This window comes from Camellia sinensis, unplaced genomic scaffold (assembly GCF_055761805.1).
Source record: "Camellia sinensis isolate YWXY unplaced genomic scaffold, ASM5576180v1 Unanchor6, whole genome shotgun sequence".
In the NCBI taxonomy this organism is placed as follows: domain Eukaryota; kingdom Viridiplantae; phylum Streptophyta; class Magnoliopsida; order Ericales; family Theaceae; genus Camellia; species Camellia sinensis.
The window spans coordinates 3504375-3517006 of NW_028129474.1; the positions used below are offsets into that span (position 1 = coordinate 3504375).

At 35.6% G+C, this 12632-nt stretch overlaps 1 protein-coding gene across 8 annotated transcripts; it reads right to left on the bottom strand.

Moving 5' to 3' along the window:
* Positions 1-6825: 6825 nt before the first annotated feature.
* LOC114272696 (uncharacterized) lies at positions 6826-12008 on the bottom strand. Of its 8 annotated transcripts, none has more exons than XR_014359632.1 (9): positions 11870-11990; positions 11192-11319; positions 10934-11074; positions 10504-10602; positions 9160-9275; positions 8266-8384; positions 8082-8173; positions 7817-7879; positions 6826-7071 (listed from the first exon to the last, which is right to left on the bottom strand). XR_014359632.1 is itself a non-coding variant. In XM_082912788.1 (9 exons), exons 1-6 carry the CDS (start codon positions 11984-11986, stop codon positions 8361-8363), a joined length of 597 nt encoding a protein of 198 aa, XP_082768914.1. In that variant the 5' UTR covers positions 11987-12008; the 3' UTR covers positions 6826-7071; positions 7817-7879; positions 8082-8173; positions 8266-8360. The 8 variants fall into 8 exon arrangements, 6 of the variants coding, with proteins under 6 accessions (XP_082768914.1, XP_082768916.1, XP_082768915.1 ...); XR_014359631.1 differs by having other exon boundaries at positions 10934-11080; XM_082912788.1 differs by having other exon boundaries at positions 10488-10602; positions 11192-11275; positions 11870-12008.
* Between the last annotated feature and the right edge of the window lie 624 nt (positions 12009-12632).

Sequence of the window (12632 nt, forward strand, 5' to 3'; positions counted from 1 at the left end):
CAAATAAACACCATAATTACATATCGGTCACCATGCAAGAGCGTCCGAACAAGTGTCCGAGTGTTGAAACCCTTACGCCATAATTACAGATCTGCCGTCATGCAAAAGGGTCGGAATAAGTGTACGAGTGTTTAAACCCTAATGCATGAGAAATGGAAAATAAACACCATAATTACATATGTGCCATCACGCAAGAGGGTCCGAATAAGTGTCCGATTGTTCAAACCCTAATGCATCAGAAATGGAAAATAAACACCATAATTACATATCTGCCAGCATACAAGAGCGTCCGAATAAGTGTCCGAGTGTTTAAACCCTAATGCATGTGAAATGGCGAGTAAACACCATAATTACATATCTGCCATCAGGCAAGAGGTTCCGAATAAGTGTCCGTGGGTTAAATCCCTAATGCATGAGAAATGGTGATTAAACATCATAATTACATATCTGCCATCATGCAAGAGGGTCAAAATATGTGTCTGAGTGTTTAAACCCTAATGCATGAGAAATGATAAATAAACACCATAATTACATATCTGCCATCATGCAAGAGGGTCCGAATAAGGGCCTGAGTATTTAAACCCTAATGCATGAGAAATGGCAAATAAACACCAGAATTACATATCTGCCATCATAGAAGAGGGTCCGAATAAGTGTCCGAGTGTTTAAACCCTAATGCATGAGAAATGGCAAGTAAACGCCACAATTACATTTCTGTCATCATGCAAGAGGGTCTGAATAAGTGTCTCAGTGTTTAAAACGTAATGCATGAGAATTGGCCAGCAAACACCATAATTACATATCAGCCATCATGCAAGAGGATCCGAATAAGTGTCCGAGTATTTAAACCCTAATGCATGAGAAATGGCAAATAAACACCATAATTACATACCTGCCATCATGCAAGAGGGTCCGAATAAGTGTCCGAGTGTTTAAACCCTAATGCATGAGAAATGGCAAACAAACACCATAATTACATATCTACCCTCATGCAAGAGGGTCCAAATAAATGTCCGAGTGTTTTAACCCTAATGCATGAGAAATGGCAAGTAAACACCGTAATTACATATCTGCCATCATGCAAAAGGGTTCGAATAAGTGTACGAGTGTTAAAGCCCTAATGCATGAGAAATGGTGATTAAACACCATAATTACATATCTGCCATCGTGCAAGAGGGTTCGAATAAGTGTCTGATTGTTTAAACCCTAATGCATGAGAAATGATAAATAAACACCATAATTACATATCTGCCATGATGCATGAGGGTCCGAAAAAGTGTCCGAGAGTCAAAGCCCTAATGCATGAGAAATGGTAAGTAAACACCATAATAACATATCTGGCAGCATGCAAGACGGTCCGAATAAGTGTCCGAGTGTTTAAACCCTACTGCATGAGAAATGGCAAGTAAACACCATAATTACATGTCTGTCATCATGCAAGAGGGTCGGAGTAAGTGTCCGAGTGTTTGAACCCCAATGCCTGAGAAATGGCGATTAAACACCATAATTACGTATCTGCCATCATGCAAGAGGGTTCGAATAAGTGTCCGAGTGTTTAAACCCTAATGCATGAGAAATGGCAAACAAATACCATAATTACATATCTGCCATCATGCAAGAGGGTCCGAATAAGTGTCCGAGTGTTTGAACCCTAATGCATGAGAAATGGCAAGTAAACGCCATAATTACATATCTGCCATCACGCAAGATGGTCCGAATAAGTGTCTGAGTATTTAAACCCTAATGCATGCGAAATGGCAATTAAACACCATAATTACATATCTGCCATCAAGCAAGAGGGTCCGAATAAGTGTCCGAGTATTTGAACCCTAATGCATGAGAAATGGCAAATAAACACCATAATTACATATCTGCCATCATGCAAGAGGGTCCGAATAAGTGTCCGAGTGTTTAAACCCTAATGCATGAGAAATGGCAAATGAACACCATAATTACATATCTGCCATCATGCAAGAGGGTCCGAATAAGTGTCCGAGTGTTTAAACCCTAATGCATGAGAAATGGCAAGTAAACACCGTAATTACATATCTACCATCATGCAAGAGGGTCCGTATAAGTGTCAAAGTGTTAAAGCCCTAATGCATGAGAAATGGTGATTAAACACCATAATTACATGTCTGCCATCGTGCAAGAGGGTCCGAATAAGTGTCTGAGTGTTTAAACCCTAATGCATGAGAAATGATAAATAAACACCATAATTACATATCTGCCATCATGCAAGAGGGTCCGAATAAGTGTCCCAGTGTTAAAGCCCTAATGCAAGAGAAATGGTGATTAAACACCATAATTACATATCTGCCGTCATGCATGAGGGTCCGAAAAAGTGTCTGAGTGTTTATACCCCAATGCATGAGAAATGATAAATAAACACCATAATTACATATCTGCCATCATGTGTGAGGGTCCGAATAAGTGTCCGAGTGTTAAAGCCCTAATGCATGAGAAATGGCTAGTAAACACCATAATTACATATATGCCATCATGCAAGAGGGTCGGAGTAAGTGTCGGAGTGTTTAAACCCTAATGCATGAGAAATGGCGATTAAACACCATAATTACATATCTGCCATCATGCCAGAGGGTCCAAATAAGTGTCCGAGGGTTTCAACCCTAATGCATGATAAATGGCAAGTAAACACCATAATTACATATCTGCCATCATGCAAGAGGATCCGAATAAGTGTCCGAGTATTTAAACCCTAATGCATGAGAAATGGCAAATAAACACCAGAATTACATAGCTGCCATCATAGAAGCGGGTCCGAATAAGTGTCCGAGTGTTTAAACCCTAATGCATGAGAAATGGCAAGTAAATGCCATAATTACATATCTGTCATCATGCAAGAGGGTCCGAATAAGTGTCTCAGTGTTTAAAATGTAATGCATGAGAAATGGCCAATAAACACCATAATTACATATCTGCCATCATGCAAGAGGATCCGAATAAATGTCCGAGTATTTAAACCCTAATGCAAGAGAAATGGCAAAAAAACACCATAATTACATACCTGCCATCATGCAAGAGGGTCCGATAAGTGTCCGAGTGTTTAAACCCTAATGCACGAGAAATGGCAAGTAAACACCATAATTACATATCTGCCTTCATGCAAGAGGCTCCGAATAAATGTCCGAGTGTTTTAACCCTAATGCATGAGAAATGGCAAGTAAACACCAGAATTACATATCTGCCATCATGCAAGAGGGTCCGAATAAGTGTACGAGTGTTAAAGCCCTAATGCATGAGAAATGGTGATTAAACACCATAATTACATATCTGCCATCGTGCAAGAGGGTCCGAATAAGTGTCTAATTTTTTAAACCCTAATGCATGAGAAATGATAAATAAACACCATAATTACATATCTGCCATCATGCATGAGGGTCCGAAAAAGTGTCCGAGTGTCAAAACCCTAATGCATGAGAAATGGCAAGTAAACACCATAATTACATATCTGGCATCATGCAAGACGGTCCGAATAAGTGTCCGAGTGTTTAAACCCTACTGCATGAGAAATGGCAAGTAAACACCATAATTACATATCTGCCACCATGCAAGAGGGTCGGAGTAAGTGTCCGAGTGTTTAAACCCTAATGCCTGAGAAATGGCGATTAAACACCATAATTACATATCTGCCATCATGCAAGAGGGTCCGAATAAGTGTCCGAGGGTTTCAACCCTAATGCATGAGAAATAGCAAGTAAACAACATAATTACATATCTACCATCATGCAAGACGTTCCGAATAAGTGTCCGAGTATTTAAACCCTAATGCATGAGAAATGGCAATTAAACACCATAATTACATATCTGCCATCATGCAAGACGGTCCGAATAAGTGTCCGAGTGCTTAAACCCTAATGCTTGAGAAAAGGCAAGTAAACGCCATAATTACATATCAGCCATCACGCAGGAGGGTCCGAATAAGTGTCCGAGTGTTTAAAACCTAATGCATGAGAAATGGCAAGTAAACACCATAATTACATAGCTGCCATCTTGCAAGAGGGTCCGAATAAGTATCCGAGTATTTAAACCCTAATGCATGAGAAATGGCAAATAAACACCATAATTACAAACCTGCCATCATGCAAGAGGGTCCGAATAAGTGTCCGAGCGTTTAAATCATAATGCATGAGAAATGGCAAATAAACACCATAATTACATACCTGCCATCATGCAAGAGGGTCCGAATAAGTGTCCGAGTGTTTAAACCCTAATGCATGAGAAATGGCAAGTAAACACCGTAATTACATATCTGCCATCATGCAAGAGGGTCCGAATAAGTGTCCGAGTGTTAAAGCCCTAATGCATGAGAAATGGTGATTAAACACCATAATTACATATCTGCCATCCTGCATGAGGGTCCGAATAAGTGTCCGAGTGTTTAAACCCTAATGCATGAGAAATGGCAAGTAAAAGCCATAATTACATATCTGCCATCATGCAAGAGGGTCCGAATAAGTGTCCGAGTGTTTAAACCCTAATGCATGAGAAATGGCAAGTAAACACAATAATTACAAATCTGCCATCACGCAAGGGGGTCCGAATAAGTGTCCGAGTATTTAAACCCTAATGCATGAGAAATGGCAAATAAACACCATAATTACATATCTGCCATCATAGAAGAGGGTCCGAATAAGTGTCCGTGTATTTAAACCCTAACGCCTGAGAAATGGCAAATAAACACCATAATTACATACCTGCCATCATGCAAGAGGGTCCGAATAAGTGTCCGAGTGTTTAAACCCTAATGCATGCGAAATGGCAAATAAACAACATAATTACATATCTGCCATCATGCAAGAGGGTCCGAATAAGTGTCCGAGGGTTTAAACCCTAATACATGAGAAATGGCAAGTAAACACCATAATTACATATCTGCCATCATGCAAGAGGGTCCGAATATGTGTTCGAGTGTTAAAGCCCTAATGCTAGAGAAATGCTGATTAAACACCATAATTACGTATCTGCCATCATTGATGAGGGTCCGAATAAGTGTCTGAGTGTTTAAACCCTAATGCATGAGAAATGATAAATAAACACCATAATTACATATCTGCCATGATGCATGAGGGTCCGAATAAGTGTCCGAGTGTTAAAGCCCTAATGCATGAGAAATGGCAAGTAAACACCATAATTACATATTTACCATCACGTAAGCGGGTCTGAATAAGTGTCCGAGTGTTTAAACCCTAATGCATGAGAAGTGGCAAATAAACACCATAATTACATATCTGCCATCATGCAAGAGGGTCCGAATAAGTGTCCGAGTGTTTAAACCCTAATACATGAGAAATGGCAAGTAAACACCATAATTACATATCTGCCATCATGCAAGAGGGTCCGAATATATGTCCGAGTGTTAAAGCCCTAATGCTAGAGAAATGGTGATTAAACACCATAATTACATATCTGCCATCATGCATGAGGGTCCGAATAAGTGTCTGAGTGTTTAAACCCAAATGCATGAGAAATGATAAATAAACACCATAACTACATATCTGCCATCATGCATGAGGGTCCGAATAAGTGTCCGAGTGTTAAAGCCCTAATGCTTGAGAAATGGCAAGTAAACACCATAATTACATATTTGCCATCACGTAAGCGGGTCTGAATAAGTTTCCGAGTTTTTAAACCCTAATGCATGAGAAATGGCAAGTAAACACCATAATTACATATCTACCATCATGCAAGAGGGTCGGAATAGGTGTCCCAATGTTTAAAGCATAATGCATGAGAAATGGCAAGTAAACACCATAATTACATATCTGCATTCATGCATTGGGTTCCGAATAAGTGTCCCAGTATTTAAACCCTAATGCTTGAGAAATGGCAAATAAACACCATAATAAAATATCTGTCATCATGCAAGAGGGTCCGAATATGTGTCCGAGTGTTTAAACGCTAATGCATGAGAAATGGCATGTAAACACCATAATTACATATCTGCCATCATGCATAAGGGTCCGAATAAGTGTCCGAGGGTTTAAACCCTAATGCATGAGAAATAGCTAGTAAACACCATAATTACATATCTGCCATCATGCAAGAGGGTCAGTGTAAGTGTCCGAGTGTTTAAATCCAAATGCCTGAGAAATGGCAATTAAACAACATAATTACATACACTACAACAAGTTGGGTCTTGAATGACGAAGTTTTTTTGTCTCCAAAGAGCTAATTTCGTCACTATAGATATTTGTGAGGAAATATTTTCGTCACCAGCTTCGTCATTGAATGTTTGTCACTAAAAACCACCGTGACGAAAAATAATTTCGTCACCAATGAAATTACTTCAGTGACGAAATTTTTTGTCACCCATAAAACAATATTTTGTCGCCAAAAATTCTCATTTTCGTCACCAAATAGTTATTCAGTACCATATTTATAACTTTAGTTGACGAATAAATTTGTCACACATGTTAATCATTGATGAGGAAATAATTTCGTCACAGTAAGATGTAAAGTTGACGAAATCTTTCGTCTCCAAAAGTCATACATGGGTGACGAAATATATTTCGCCGCAAATATATATATATACGTGACGAAATTTTTGGTCACCAAACATGAAAATCAATGAAAACTTTCATATATAAGTTGCAACAAATTTTGTCACAAAAAATGTTTATTAGCGACGAATAATCACTTTGTCATAATAAAAAATACAAATGACGAAACAAATTCGTCACTAAACTTGTTCCATATTTTATATTTCAATTTAAATTATTATTTCACAAATATCCTTATATCCCAATAGCCTTTTAATTGTACTAAGAAATCTACTAGCTATTATACACCTCTACAAAAAAATTCACTAAACAATTTATATTATAAATCAAAATATATCCATCAAACAACTTTAATAATAATCCATTAAGTATAACAAAAAAACCATCAAAGCAAATCCCAAAATTAACTAACGTGGAGTCCATAAAAAAAAATCAACACTCAATCTTGATTTGCAACTATAACCAAGTATCAGTTCAGGAAAAAAATAATAATTCAACACTTGATCTTCATTTGCAAGTATGTTTCCAAACGTCATCAAAAACCAATCTGCAAAGAAAATAAACGAGAAAAACATTAACATATTATCAATTACATTGTATAGACCTCTCTATCCATGTCAATACAAATTGTGTACACAATGAGTCTAGCTTAACAGCCAAAAGTTCCTTTGTACATGGCAAGCTCTTATTAATCACATCACTAACTTAGAGCAACTCCAACACTGCCTAGCAAAAATACACACAAAAATAAACACATGGTTATGTCTCTACTTTGGTTAGTGTGTGTTTTAACAAGGGTCATGCAAAGATGAACAAGCCATTTATGCAAGTTTCTAATTGATTTTGGGAGAAACAATTAAGAAATTAGCTCTTTACTTCTTTTTCTTTTTTTATTTTATTTATTGATAATGCATCACCATACTACCCGATGTTTGGAAGGGTAATAATATTTTTCAGTTTTCATCATGATGCTCACTAACTATTTATAGAGACTGACACTGACTCTTCATCTCCTACACCAATAGAAAAAGAATAACCACTTTGATTGTTATTAGTATAAATGGTTGGATTACTATACAGATATGACATATACATGGAATCAATAAATCCAAAATGAAAATCTTAAATGCATGGCCAAAATCTTAAAACGAAAACTACCTCTCAACCAACAGCTAAATAAGAAGGATACAAGAATATTGTACCTAGACTAAATCACAAATCACATGATGCAGCACTTTAACATCAATCCAATGTTAATTAACAAATCTCAGAGTCTCGAAAGAAACTCTTACCGTACTTCTTAAAGATCTGAGCCACAGTACTCCCACCCAGAAACTCCTCAAATGTGTTTGTCACTGAAACAAATAAAGATATGGGATATAATTGTTAATGAACAATTTCCAAGCCAATAGCTTTAATTTGATTTACCTTAACACAAGAGTATTAAACTAAGATAATTTTCAAGTGTAAACTAACAAGAGACAATAATTGAAGAATGAGTAGAAGAAAACATAAAGAGGGAAAAAAAAAAAAAAGGAAAAAAAAGAAAGAATGTACCAGCTCTCTTTGGGAGGTTTCTCCATTTGCCTTCTCCATGAGCTTTAATATAAGCTGCAAGTATTCTATCTTCTAGAGCAGTCCATGCCCTTCTGATTTTAAGTCATATTACAACTTCAATTTTACTTTATACTATAGTTTAGGATGGTATAAGCTTTTTGCATATGGGTTGGAACATATTTACCTATAAAGAATTTTGTTAAGTTACTTCTAATTGAAAAGCCAACTCAACCAACTCAGGAGCAACACAGCAGCAGCAGTTTGTAGTGATTATCTCTTTTATCTGTCAACAATGCTTTTTACCTGGTTTTCACCCATGAGACATTTAGATATTTAACACAAGAAATCACAATGAGAGTGCACTTCAAGATCAGCAAAGCTAGTTAGAATTACATACTTTACATTCAATTCATTAAGAACAAAGAATTAAAAGAATAGTAAAGCTCCCGCAACTGGAGGCCCTTAAAGCACATCAAGAAAAAAAAATATATTTTTTACATTCAAGACACTGAAAAAGAAGAAGATACTAAAAAAATATACTCAGCCCTCTATTTAATCCGACTGGAATGTAAAATATACCCATGTGAGAGATTTAATAGAATATTTGGTAAAATATTTGGGGTCCCTTGCATAACTCATGTTCAAAATCTCAATTTCAAAAGCTAATTTTTAAAAAAAAAAAAAGAAAAAAAGCGCACACACACACACATATTTTACAATTGGCGCATTGTTACTATTTGAAGCAGTTCTTAGCATTCAATCAACTCCTATCATGTTAGCACTTCCCTCTAAAACCACTCAAATAGTTTCACTAAGCAAAACAAACTGCAAATAGAGAATATCATTTTCCATTGACTACTACTCAATGAGCTTAATGCTATTTTTCCTGAACCTGGAATGTGAAAGGAAAGTTCTCCCACACAAAATAGCACCAAAAAATGGCATGAGATAAAAGAGCATGCAGCAAATAGTGTACTGTATTAGATATCATAAAATGACAAGCTTTTTGAAAAGAATAACAGTTATTAGACAGCTATTCTAATATGCAATAAAGTTGAATATTATAATTTCTCCTTACCATTCTCCCAGCAGTCGCAGAATTTAACTGAAGATTTTCTTCATCGATCAATTCATGATGGTCAATAGCTTTGTCATCTTCAATCTCTTGAGCATATACTTTATTGCACAGAGAAACTACAAGAACAATAAGTGTGATTAGAAGAGGTATTCCACATGACAAAGTATTTTTTCTTATTCACAGAAAAATCTATAGGGACTACATAGATAGCTACAAGAAAACTGTAGGAACATGAGAAAGATCAAAAGCCTTGCAAAATAATACTTTACAAATGTTGTTCTGGTGTTTTTTTATTTTTATTTTTTATGCCCAGACACATACTATGACAAATAGTAAAAAGCAAATCATAGACATACTATGCAATAAATTCAAAATTTTGATGCAATTTCTTTTTTAAAAATACGAATTTTTGAACATTTTTTTATTCGTTTCTACTACACAAAAAATTCAAAATTTTTTTTACTTTCAGCTTTTTCATTGTAAAAATAGAGACCAACCACACATAAGTTTCTGGAAACATCAAGAGTTCTCTTCCTATATCCTGAAAATCCAAAACATCAGATTTTTTTTTTTTTTTTTTTTTTTTTTGCACACCAAAAAACTACAACCATGTGGAAATTTTGAAATCAAGAAATGCCCCATTGAAAGCAAAGTCTGTATAAACTTAAACACATGAAGTTGAAAAGGAGAAACTAGAGTCCAAACTTCAAGTAATTGACAAAACAAATAGAAGTAGCAACACATAGTTTTAATGAATTCTTGTACCTAAAACCAGATATCCAAAGTCCGATATGACAGAGTGACAGTCTTTCACTAGAAAACTTCATGAAATTGAGCAGTAGTTTATATATTTCAAACTGTGACTATTAAGCTTCTAATTTATCCATGAATTTTATTTATATTTGTTTAAAAAATCCCAAGTAGTTACAATATATTTTAAACTATGACTATTACAATATTTTCAGTGCATTTTATAGAAACTTGTTTAAAAATCTCAAGTCTATTGTCATATGACTAGGATACATAAAAACCAGAGATTAATATGCGATATCTCACAATAGCTGAAAAACTTGACACAAATTGTACCACAACCATAAAAACTAATCTAAAATATAAAAATATATGGCCTTTATTGACACCACCAAGAGATCTTATCTAAAAGTTTTCATGTAATTACTAAGATACACCACTTGCAGATTCATGAAAATTTTTAAAAAGAGTTTGGTTATTAATGATGTAAAAGTTTACCATAGATGATTTTATAATTAGTTTTAGAAATTACACTGAATTGGGGAAAAAATTTAGAAGAAGAGGAAGAAGCAGATGACCTTGGAAGCATTCAACCTGACTCGACCCCAGCGAGAAGCTGCGGTCTCTGGTTTGGAGAAATTGAAGAATGTAATCGTACTGTGATTCAACCGAGCATAATCGATCGCTTGCCACCTTCAAAAGCATATATAAACAAACATCTCTATTGTAATTGATTTGAGCTTATACATATATACATACATATTAAAAAAAAATCAAAAACCCCAAGTATTTGAGAGCAAAGTACCTCTAATTGAATCCTTCGATACAAAAAGAAAATTTGAAATGATTGATTAACTATCTTGTAAGTTATGCATAATGTGCAATTTAAACAATGGGCCTCAGAAGTTTTTTATTGATGCATTTACACTTACACACACTCACTGAGACAAATAGACCAAAAAATAAAAGATATATGACAAATTGTTCAACATTGGCAGCAATGAGATAAAGATGAATAACTAACCTGTTTGAGAAATTCTTCATGCCAATTGTTAAGAGTATCAAATGATTTCATGACATTAACATTGTATACAAGAACACAACAATCTGCCCCTCTATAAAAGGCAACGCCGAGACTCCGAAGCCTCTCCTGCCCAGCTGTGTCCTATATCTACCAAAGCAAAGCACACAATCACACAGCAAATAAAGAGATATTGATCAAACATGCTCTAAATAAAAGTAGGCACAGAACAACAAAACTGAAATGGAACAGAGAACCCACTTGTAAAGTGACAAGCCTGTCATCAAATTGTAGTTCTTTGGTGACAAAATCAGCCCCAATTGTAGCTTTATATTGCTGATTGAACTTCTTATGAACATATCCAGTAAGCAGTCAAATACCCACAAGCACTAATTCAAATAACATCAAAAATAATTCACAATGACCTTAAGTAGCTCTCTCAGTTTGGATTTTAGAGCTGTTTCATTGGATTCCAAGGTCAAAAATTCAAAGAAAAATCAAAGCAATTTTCAGACCCAATAGCAAAACAATTGACTTGTAATTAAAAAAAAAAAAATCAATATCGAGATTTGAAGATTGAGCTACAGTACAAAAATTGAAGCTGCGATCTTCAAAAATTCAGGAAAATAAACACAAAAAAAATCTTTATTTGAAGGATACTGATTAGGGTTAGAGAAAAACCAAGTTGGAAGGTCACAGGCAGCGAAGCATCCAACAAATTAGGGTTCAAATTGGGGAAAAATGACTTATGAAAGTGAGAGACGAGAAAGGGGATAGTGAGATAGAGAAGAGGAGAGATGGAGGTCAAAAAAGCGAGAAGATGGGAGAGGGAGCTCGAAAAAATGAGAAGAGGGTAGGGGGAGAGAGAGTGAGGCAAAAATAGGGAGAGAGAGAGAGAGAGAGAGAGAGAGAGAGAGAGAGAGAGAGAGAGAGAGAGACCTGTTGTAGCGAGTGCCGGCCGGCGACGCGTGGGTTAGCCGGTGCGACCAAGATGGATGGATGGTGTGAAGGAGATGGATGGGTGAGGGAGTAAAAGAGAAAGTAAAAGAGATGCATCCTAAGAGAGATATATCTCTCTTGTTCAATTTTATTTTTTATTGATTTCAAATATTTGGTGATGAAATTTGATTTTTCTCTCTAAAAATAATATATTTGGAGATAAAATTATTTCCTCTCTAAAATTTTTTACAATAGTGACAAAAAATTTCGTCTCCAAAATGGCGCCTAATCTTCCGTCAAATTTTCCAAGGGCGGGAAATTGTTTTGTGACGAAAAATAAAATTTAGAGACGAATAGAATTTTCGTCACCTATTGTTTTATTTGATTTTAAGCATTTGGTGACGAAATTTGGTTTTCGTCTTTAAAAATAATACAATTGGAGAAAAAATCTTATTTTCATCACTAAAACATATATATTTGGAGACGAAATATTTTTTTGTCATGCGTTTTTGTCACCATAGACCTTTTTTGTTGTAGTGATATCTGCCATCATGCAAGAGGGTCCGAATAAGTGTCCGAGTGTTTAAATCCTAATGTGTGAGAAATGGCAAGTAAACACCATAATTACATATCTGCCATCATGCTAGAAGGTCTGAATAAGTGTCTTAGTGTTTAAACCCTAATGCATGAGAAATGATAAATAAACGCTATAATTACATATCTGCCATCATGCAGGAGGGTTGGAGTATGTGTCCGAGTGTTC

Bases quoted from the DNA above. Each gene is read 5' to 3' on its own strand.
- LOC114272696 (XM_082912786.1), bottom strand. From the start codon at position 11,986: ATGCATCTCTTTTACTTTCTCTTTTACTCCCTCACCCATCCATCTCCT. The intron at 11,075-11,191 runs GTGGGTTCTCTG...TGGTAGATATAG, and splicing joins ACAGGCTTGTCACTTTACAA to GACACAGCTGGGCAGGAGAG. The intron at 8,385-9,159 runs GTAAGGAGAAAT...GGTGAAAACCAG, and splicing joins CTGCGACTGCTGGGAGAATG to GTAAAAAGCATTGTTGACAG.